Source organism: Xenopus laevis, chromosome 3S, assembly GCF_017654675.1.
Source record: "Xenopus laevis strain J_2021 chromosome 3S, Xenopus_laevis_v10.1, whole genome shotgun sequence".
In the NCBI taxonomy this organism is placed as follows: Eukaryota; Metazoa; Chordata; class Amphibia; order Anura; family Pipidae; genus Xenopus; species Xenopus laevis.
Genome location: NC_054376.1, coordinates 72,473,022 through 72,483,463, shown reverse-complemented (window position 1 = coordinate 72,483,463; position 10,442 = coordinate 72,473,022). Strand labels below are relative to the sequence as shown.

Below are 10,442 nucleotides of genomic sequence, written 5' to 3'. Positions count from 1 at the left end.
GTGGGATCACCTGACTATAGTTGGGAAGGGTGGGAGCTTTCCCTTATTTGTTATATATATATATATATATATATATATATATATATATATAAAATTCAAATAAAGCTAAAGTTTGAGTTTTATTTATTAAATATTTACAACTTATAGTTACATTGTTTCTTTGCCTGAGCTATTGGCAGACACATTCCTTGAATTCCAGCTTTTGATGCATTCAGAGCCACACAATTCTTGCAAAGTCTCTTAAGGAAAGCAATGGACAAAATTATTTTTTAAAATAATGTACATAAAAAGTTAAGAACATACATGCCTCAGCAAAAGTACACTGGTCTTAAGTAATGCTGTATAATTATGGAGATTACCCATGTCTTGGTTTGCCAAAATCTTAGTGAGACAAAAACAGACAACAGCAAAGTAGAATTACTTAGTGCATGGCTGTAGTATTTAGTCCCTTCTTACGTAAAACACGTTGTATCCAAGTTCAATTAATCCACCAAGCAGAAGGATCCATAATGGAATAAAAACAAAGCATAAGTACATATTAGCGGCCTGTTCCAGCTTAGCACATAGAGAAAGGCAAAATGCCAATTTTAGGAGCATAGCAGTCAGATACCAGGACTTTTTCTTTAAATGTTGAGCCCCGTTCCTCGGATCATAGCCAGATTTACATCTGCCAGCCATCTTTACAATTAACATTACCAGAAGTATAGTGTCAAATATCCATACAGGAATAAAAATGATAAACCAATTCCAGGGAGCCTTCTCATCCAGCTTTAACACCAACATGATTAAGAAGAGTAGTGTAAAGAGCCACGTGAGCAGAACTCTCTGCGCCAGGGACATTCTCATTTAAACAGAATTTGAGGGTTATTGACGCCCAGAAGAAGAGTTGTTGATTGGTGACCTAGGGGGAAAACATATCATTGAAGTAGTCCATTATATTAGACATCTTCAGATGTAAAATGCAAAAACAATGACATTTTCTAAACACTTTGTTACCTCTTTTTATTTGTATACAGGTATTTTTATTTTATTTCTGCCTTTTAGGAGGCCGCCAGCATGTGCCCTAGACAGCTCTATAACCAAATTTCTATTCAAAGGAGCTTTATTCCAGGTAAGGAAGCAACAGATTTTTACAGAGAGATGAAAGACTTGGTGTTAGGAGAGAGGTATGTCATTTCTGGGGTCTATTTAGATTATTTCTAGGGATTTAAAATAAAAGGTTTAAGGTGGCCATAGACACACAGATCCTATCGTACGAATCCTCGATTTTCGGATCGTATGTGGCGTGTGCCAACATCTTTTGTCCGGCGGAGATCGTTTGATCGGTCAGGTTTGATTTTGACCCGACCGATCCCGCCGGAGCCCATGGCACATCGTAATCTGATCGTTCGGCCATACGGTTTCTGAGGTATTACCATAGTTTAGGCAGTTTTATACTGCTAGGCGAACTTTAGCTTAACAGCTTTTTGAAGGCCAAGAGTGACTCTATAGGCTTATTTATTAAAGGTCTTTGAAACCACAACTAAACTTGCAAACTCTAAAGACTGTCAATTCATTTTTTAAAAGATCCGAATATATAAAAGTGCAAATGAAAAAAAAAAAAGCGCTGAATGATGCGCAAAGAATACAATTACCTTGAAAACCTCTAAAAATGTGAGTTTCTCTGACTATTCCTAGAGAAAAAAAAAATCCAAAAACCTCTAAAAGTCCGATTTGATGAAAAGCGGTCTAATAGGTGAAGCTTGGTATTAAAAGTTTTCTTTGATTTTTCACTTCCTAAATCTCATTTTTAGAACTTTATAGAAATATAAAAAAAAAACACATTTTTCAAAATTTGTGGAAAAAAAATAAATCCTATTTTGATTGTTAGTAAATGGGCCAATAACTGTCTATCCACTTCCAGAATTTAGGTAACCCGTGTGCTGGTGACTCCCAGCTGATCTAAAATCCTGCTATTTGCAATCTAACAATGAAAATAAAGCAGAAACTGCTAAAAATAGAAAATAAATGTAAATTGCAAATGTGTTCAGAGCAGAACCCTGAGTAAGTATACATATATAAATACATTTTTTGGGGTTTAGATCCCCTATAAGAAGATCATTTTCAAAGTTTTGTTGCCAATGGAGATTAAGCATGGGTCTCAAAATGTGACCATTACTATGAAGCCATTCTCAAACAGGAGTTCTTTCAGTAAGAATTGTAGTGACCAGATACCCTTCTTAGCTCACAGCAAAATACCATTCTCAAAGAGATGATGATTCACACCTAAGATGGTAGGACGGCACTGCTAAGCACTATGGACTTACCTGTAGCCGAGCATTATAGCTACAGTGTAAGCGGCAATGATCAGCAGTATGTTTCCGAACAAATGAGATGGGGAGCTAAAAACGTTCAAAGTCCAATTAAAGACATTAAAAGGGGACTGTCTCGAAAATGGAAATGTAATATAGGCTTCATTATACTGAAATAAAAACTTTCTAAATATAATGATTTAATACACTGTACTGTTTCTGAAATAATAACATTTATCGTCATTATCCCTTCCTCTGCATCTCTTCATTCAGGAGTTGGGAGTCAGATTTTCATTGACAGATTCAATATATCTTTTAGGGGGCTTTCTTTACTATCGGATGTATTTCACTCACTTAAAACAACTGATTCCAGCACAAAAAAAATCCCAAAAAATAACTGACAAGGATTTCTGGTGTTTGAAAGAGTAAGCTCTTATACATGTTCTAGGAAAAAGGAGCCCACGGCTGAAACGTACATTGGCTCTAACGGTCATTCAATATCAGACTCCTGCAAGAAGACAAATTGAAGGGAGACAGATGTGGAGGATAGTGAAAATAAATGTGATTATTTCACAAATACAAATATAATTGATTATATTTAAAAAATGTCTTATTGGGCCCTTGTCTTGGTCCCACCAAAAGTTTTTAGACCAGGGGCCCATTCTCAGTACTATTTTCTTCCTCTCCTCACTCAACCTCTATTCTCCTAGTCTCTTTTCTTTACATACTATAATCTATTATTCCACCTATTTAGCCACTTTGTTCTCATAGAAATAGTGAAAGGCCATGAAATAGGCCAAATAAGGGCCCCCTGACACCTGGGCCCACCGGGAGTTTTCCTGGTATCCCGGTGGGCCAGTCCGACACTGATTTCAGTATAATTAAGCTAATATTAAATTGTCATTTCCATCCCTTTAACATTATATATCTGGCTAGTAACTTAGAGCCTCCACTCTACAAACGTGTGAGTTTATGTAGTGGAGGCAATAAGTTACTATGCGACATACAGAATGTTAAAGAATAAAGATATTCACTCTTACATTAATAAGGTTATCCTATTTATAGCAACTATTCAATTAAAAATAATTGATATTCTTTTGTATGTTTTTTTTAATGATTAGCTCTCCTATTGCGTCTCTGCCTTCCTTAAACTAAAAACATTGTTTGATAGTCAGGGTCCCTAACCCCAGCAAACAAACAAACAAAAAACCCAGACTAAATCCGTCTGTGGCTTCTTTGTTATTGCTCATTGTTCTGGTTTATTTTTCAGTTCATGCTGTACAAGTCAGTTACTTCAGGTATAAATGATTGTATTGAAATGACAGCGACATAAAACATCACGTAGTACAAATGTAAGCAACGCTAGATCTATGGTGTGAACTGCAGTATAAAATAGATGTAACAAAAACCTACCGAATGGGATTAGAATGAGTTTTAAGACTGAATCTAATTGCCAAATTCTGGAGCTTCAGTTTTCATCCTGATATCATGGACCCAAAGCATCCACTCTTCTTTCACAGTCCATCAGACATTTAAAGCTTCCTGGTTTATTTTTCTCTGATTGGTTAGTACTAACGTCAAACAATTACTACTCAGCCAATCAGTTCAGACGACAGATGACTGAAGCCTGGTTACGCAACGTCTTGTACATGACGACATTGTCTTGGTGTAGTGAACTATAGCGTCCATCTTTATTGATGGCATGCAGTTCTAAATAGAGTACAGAAATGGCTAGATCCCCCCAACTCGCAAAATTGCATTTCATATACCAGAAGAGAAGGCGCTAGAGTTGACTCATATCACTATGGTAGTGAGAACTATTACATTTTGTCTAGCATCCATTTGCGGCGCCAGTTATTTTTCAGAAATGTCTTTATAGGAGTATAACATAAATGAGTGCCACGCAGGCCGGTGAACGCTGTGGAGTTAGCTTTCAGGCTGAGTGAGGGTGTCTGCCTTTAGTTTTGGAGTGTAAAAGCTCTTTGGCAAAGCGGTGATTGGTCGGCGCACAAATGACGCGACTGTCAGCAGCAGTGCGGTTATGAAGAGGTTAAGTGCGCGCACACCGGACCGGGCGCGCCTATGTGCTTGCGCGAGCTCGGGGGCGCGTACAGAAGCTCAGCTTATGTTCCGGTGAAATTCAAAAACGGCTGCGTCCGGTAACGGTTGTGGAGGTAGCGGCTCGAACCACAGTAGCAGGTAACAGGTCGCACTCGCGTTTTCCTGGGGTTTCATCAGCTCTGGGTTAGAGTCTTTTGAGTGCAGCGGTGGCCAGCAGTTCGGCATTGTACACTGTGTACTGTGTGTGTGTGTGTGTGTGTGTCTTACTGATGAGAGAGGGGGAACAGTAGCCCTCAATACTGCCGCAGACTGTAGTGTAATGTGAAACCTAAACTAGTGTCAGACAAAGGGATGCTGATCTCATCCAGCTGTCCCCTTTGCTCCACATCACTGCCCCATCCCTGCCCATTACCTGTCAACATGCTCATCCTCCTCCTTATAAATAACTATCTCTTCTTGTTAAGATGGACATAAACGCACAGATCCTATCGTACGAATCGAGGATTCGTGTGATTTTCGGATCGTGTGTGGTGAGTGCCTACATCTTGCGTCCGGCGGAGATCAGTCATTTGGTCGATCGGACAGGTTTGATTTTGACCCGACCGATCCCGCCGGTGCCCATTGCGCATTGTAATCCGATCGCACCGCCAAACATTCAGATTACCCCCGATATACCCATGCTCGTTAATGGCATATTGGGGAAAGATCCGCTTGTTTGGCCAAACTAGTGGATCTTTGCATCTATGACCACTTTTAGTGTGTGTCAGGACGGACGACTAAACAGATCAACTGTAGGCTGGCAAATGACTTCTGATTGCACACAATGTAATCGCTAATTAGATGTACCTCTCCTGGAAACATGTCTTAAAATATAAATATTTGCTAGCCTTCTGATAGACTAACAGTGAGTTCCTACATGTACTGCATTGCACCAACAAAGTCTTGCTAATGACATTGTCTGTGGCTGTAGTCAGCCAAATCAAAAGAACCCTGAAAAAGTGTATTTTGAGGTGAAGGTCAAAATAAATAGAGAACATCAGTTGTGGAGAACTTTTGTGGCCCTGGGTGCTATGTGCAAGCCAATGATGCTGCACAATGATGGATCTTATTGGTTCTTTCACCACTGCTTCATTCCCTGGTTACGGTACAAAGGCACCTACAAATGTGGTTGTGACAGATGCAAGGCATGCACTGTACTCCATGTCTCTTCTACATTTAACAGTACACAAACTGGAAAGGATTACATTATCAAACCATATTTTAATTGCTGCTCGAGGTGGGTTGTTTACCTGGCTACCTGCACATGCAGATTCCAGTATGTGGGCAAAACTTGCACTGTGTGCGGAGGTCAGATTTTTGGAACATTTGTCGGCTGTTGAAATGGGTGGCACTAAATCAGCCATTGCTAAACATATATAGATAAGGTATCTAGGGTGACTTAGAAAAACAATTACTGCTTTTACTTGCGACTGTATTTACAAATAACTTGAAAGCACTGCAAAATTTGAATGTATGTTTTCATGATTGTTCCCCCTTAAACTGGTAGTTCACCCAAAAATGTACTTTTAGGGGCAGATTTATCAAGGGTCAAAGTGAAAATTCGAAGTAAAACAAATTTCGAGCTATTTTTGTTTACTTCGACTAGGGAATATCGAAATGTATCATGTACTGTATCTTTAAAATTTAGACTTCGACCATTTGCCATCTAAAAGCTGCTGAATTGCTCTTTTAGCCTATGGGGGATCTCTCAGAACCTATATGGAGTTAATTTTTGGACTTTGAAAAATCAAAAGTTTTTTTGAAAATACTTCGAATCTAATACATTTCGGTTGGTCTTTTTTTAAAAAAAAACTACCATTACTTCAAAATTCTACCCCTTAGTATAGCACTGAGACAATTACAGTCATAATCCATTTTAATGACTTTTGTTTTACAGTGTTGAAATTATGTATTGTGTGTGCACCCCCTACCAAAAAGTAAATGATATTAATTTTAAAAGTTTGTGACCTACATGGGTGGGCAAGGAAGAAAACAAAGGAGGGTCACTGGTACAGGATGAGGGCTATCATGTCAATCAATGACAGTTCAATATGGTGGAGGGAACACTAAGCTTTCCAACAGCTGTTGACAGAGCTTCCTTTTTCCCCTGCTCTGATCTTTAGTGTAGGTGCTGAGAAATGAGCCAGAAGCATTGAGACTTTACTTCACAGATCTTACATTTTATGATTTGTGGCAAGGGTTAAAGATGCAATTTAGACATACACTTGTGTTCATACATATGCAGTAGAATAGGTCAGTGGTGTATGTGTGGGTGGTGGTGTCCTGATGAAATTGGGCCTAGTGGGTGTGTTTTTATGTGACTGTAATAGGACCAATTCAGAAGCTCTTCTAGGCCTTTAATGATAGTAGGCTAATGATAGTAGTGCCTAAACATTGTCTATATAGTGCATGTAAAATTTCAATACAGGTATAGGATCTATTATCTGGAATGCTTGGAACCCATAGCCGTTTGGATAAGGGATCTATCCAAAATTTGTCTTTCCATACCTTAAGATAAAACAAACTTTAAGACTTTAAAGTGATACTAACACTAAAAAAAAATATTTTGAAAATATTAATCGACATTAAAAGTTAACTACAGGTCATGTTGCTCGGTTTTTGCTGATAGTTCTGCTTTTGTAAGTAATTGTCACTTCAAGTTCCTAAACCTGACTGTTTTGCCAACTTGACTGTCCCTTCTTAAAGGAGAAGGAAACCCTTTCGGCGTAAAACGCCCTCCTCACCCCCGGGCAAATGCCCCTAAGTTGCTACTTACCCCTCAGTGCAGGTCCTCTCCTGTGGAGTTCACATGCGCCATCTTCTCTCGTGCGGTCTTCTTCCTGGGGTGTTGCGCGGAAAGGGTTTCCTTCTCTTTTGATTTGACCTGTCAGAGTTTCTAATGCTAACGGGCTACTGCTGCACAAATATGGCAGCCCCCTCATAGAGGAACAGGGTAGTAAGAAAGGTAATGTAAAAGCATCAGGCAAATACTTTTATGGCAAAATTATAAATGGCATTCAAAGACAATGTTTTTCTTATGTCAGTATCTCTTTAAGTATTCCCAATAGGATTGTTATTCCACCAATTCATGCAATTTAGTTGTAAAAATGTGAATTATTTGCTTAAATGGACTCTATGATAGTTGCTTTCCTCTTAATTTGGAGCTTTCTGGTAATACTACAGTGCAAGGATACAATAGGGTGATTTTCTACAGTAAGTGCATTGGCCTAAGCGGAATTGCCATGTTTTTCCCATTCCAGTGTAATTGCAAGAGGGAGATGTGTCTGGCGCAACCTGGATCATTCGTTAAAATTGACACAGTTGCACTTACTTTGTTGAGAATTGAATGCAATTGTGCTGAAAATATTCTTGTTGACGTTTTTGGCTTGAGAGTGACATGTGCCAACTGCACTGTTGCAATTGGTGCAAGCTGCTGTGGGTAACCTGGAGCTTTTTTTTTAACTGTCTTTTTCTTAGTAATAATTAAAGTCTTTATGGTAACTAAACTGACAAATCTATGTTAGTGTCAAAGCAATCCTATAGGGTTTTTTTTTAGACCTTAAAAGAGAAGGAAAGGCAATTTGGTTGAACTTGATGGACGTGTGTCTTTTTTCAACCTAACTTACTATGTTACTATGTAGCAGTAGGCTGGAAAACATGTTTGTAAAATAGTAATGAGGTAGTCTGTAACTCAAGTAGTAACATACACCTGCTGAAGGTATTCCATCTACTTCAAATACTTGATGATTAGATTACTTTGACAAGCTTAGGAATAAGCTATTGTTTTTATCTTTGCAGCCTAAAATGTCAGATGCTTAAAAGAAGTAGAACAAATGGCGTCTAAAGTGACTGATGCAATAGTTTGGTACCAGAAAAAGGTAAGTCTTTAGTTTAATCAGCATTTTATTCTACTAAACACGCAAACACTCCCAATTGTATTTATAGTTTCTAAAATTAAACTATATATATATATATATATATATATATATATATATATATATATATATAATATATATATATATATATATATATATATATATGTGTTTGTGTCTAGGCTGGGAGTAGATTTTACTGAATATTTAGACATAGATTTATAAAACCAGCAGATTCTACTTTGCAGTATTATACAGTATCCGTTAACATTATACTAAGTAATTAAAAGGTAAAGTTAGTTTTATGCATGTGATATTTTTGTGTATATTATACCCCCTGTTTTCCCTTTGCTCTTCTTGCAATTTTTTTTAAAATGGTTTTAGAATTTTGATGCTTTTTGCTCTCCCTTATTCAATTTAAATCTCAATATATAAACATTCTTGTTTAGTCAAGATCCTATACTTAAGTTTTTATGTGTCTTATTGACTTGCACATATGTGATCAAGGCCTTCTTTTTCATTATTTAAAGAATTCATCTTAATATATTAGATAAAACACTTTTTCAGCAACTAATTTTTAGGTATAATGATTTTGTTAATTAGTAAGCAATATATTTTGCTATGCAGTCTTTTTTTTTATATTCACATTTTTATTAATTTTACATGCCATTAACAAACAAATGTATTTTAAACAATTAACAGTTACAATGGAGCAAGTATGCAATGGTGGTTTAGTTCCATACATAGTCATTCATGTACATTTTCATATAATTTACATTGCTAATAGGCAACCTGTAATTCCTCTACTGTTTGCTGTTGGAACTATCCATAATGTTAACCGTGTGCTATGTAATTTATGTGGATAAACAAGGAAGGTGGGTTGGGGGGGGGGTCTAAGAAGTAATTACCAAGCGGTCTGTCCCACAAATCACATTGTATCTGATTGGGCCGTTTCAAATTACGCCCAAGGGAGCCACAACAGCTCGTTTTCATATCCCATACCTTGTAAATATGCTCTAATAATTTCCATTGTTCTGACCCATTTAACTTTGGTAATGAGAGCTTGTTGGTTTGGAAGAGAAGTACTTTTCCACTGAGCTGCTCGGAGTGTTTTTGTCGGTATGTGTGTTACCAGTTTGTTAGTCTCAGGAGTTTTTAATGTTTAATAGGTAACCCCAAAATAAATGATTATGGATCTGGTTCGATAGTGTGTTTAAATACAGCTGATAGAGTATGAGTTACCATGCCACAATATTCTTTAACCAGTGTGCAGGTCCACCACATGTGATAGAATGTGACTATCTCTCCACATCCCCTGAAGCACAGCGGGGATAAGGTTCTACTTGAGATATGGGCTACCCTTGTGGGAGTGTAAAACCACCTAAATATACATTTTTATACCCTTTCCATTATTGTTGTACAGATCGATGTTTTTCCTGCTTTGTCCCAGATAATCTGCCATTTTGCTGGTCTGTCTATGGAGTCTTTTTGAAGCATTGTTCAGTATTCAGTGTTTATAGCTCTTGTAATGGTACTCTAAATAGGCAATTCTGCAAGTGACATAAAATAAATATGTGCAATCTGTTCAAAATTGGCAACTATTCTCCTCATATGTACCCAGTAGGGGTCAATGCACAATTGACCTGCTTTACTTCATAGTACTAGCACTAGTTGTCTTATGGGCTGTGGTTGCTTAAACTTGGAACTAAAAGGTAGTTTCTTCTATTTTATAAAAGCTTGCTAATAATAACCAGAGCTTGTGCAGCATTCTCTCTTCCCTGTCATGCAAATAAGTGATTTGGATTAGATTAGAGAGAAATTAGGGTACTCAGCCACACTGCACATACAGGAGGCACTGATCTGAATAGAAGCTAAGGGACATACAGAGATGACTGTAGAATGGGGTCCCCAATCCTTTCAACCCTTGAGCCACATTCAAATGTAAATAAAGTTCGAGAGCACCACAAGCATGTAAAAAGTCCCTAGGCGTGCCAAATATGGGCTTTGATTGGTTATTTGTAGCTCCAATGTGGACTAGAAGCCAACAGGAACGCAACTAAAGTTTGCCTTCAAGCCAGGAATTCAGAAATAAGCACCTGCTTTGAGGGCAACATCTAATGGGTTGGTGAGAAACTGTATAGGGATCCCTGCTGTAAAGGTTTTGGATTCACTGAATGCA

General features: G+C 37.7%; 2 protein-coding genes across 4 annotated transcripts in view; one reads left to right on the top strand and one right to left on the bottom strand.

Moving 5' to 3' along the window:
* Nucleotides 1–53: 53 nt before the first annotated feature.
* tmem60.S (transmembrane protein 60 S homeolog) lies at nucleotides 54–4,226 on the bottom strand. The gene is made up of 2 exons (XM_041588490.1): nucleotides 3,705–4,226; nucleotides 54–901 (listed from the first exon to the last, which is right to left on the bottom strand). Exon 2 carries the CDS (start codon nucleotides 844–846, stop codon nucleotides 442–444), a length of 405 nt encoding a protein of 134 aa, XP_041444424.1. The 5' UTR covers nucleotides 847–901; nucleotides 3,705–4,226; the 3' UTR covers nucleotides 54–441.
* A 120-nt stretch (nucleotides 4,227–4,346) lies between these two features.
* The window catches only part of phtf2.S (putative homeodomain transcription factor 2 S homeolog), a 42,077-nt gene continuing 35,981 nt past the window's right edge, over nucleotides 4,347–10,442 (top strand). The window contains exons 1-2 of one of the 3 annotated variants that reach the window (XM_018255764.2): nucleotides 4,347–4,490; nucleotides 8,190–8,269. In XM_018255764.2, coding sequence (XP_018111253.1) covers nucleotides 8,225–8,269 — 45 coding nt within the window. In that variant the 5' untranslated portion in view covers nucleotides 4,347–4,490; nucleotides 8,190–8,224. The remainder of the gene's footprint in view (nucleotides 4,491–8,189; nucleotides 8,270–10,442) is intronic. The other 2 variants (XM_018255762.2, XM_018255761.2) reach the window with 2 other exon arrangements.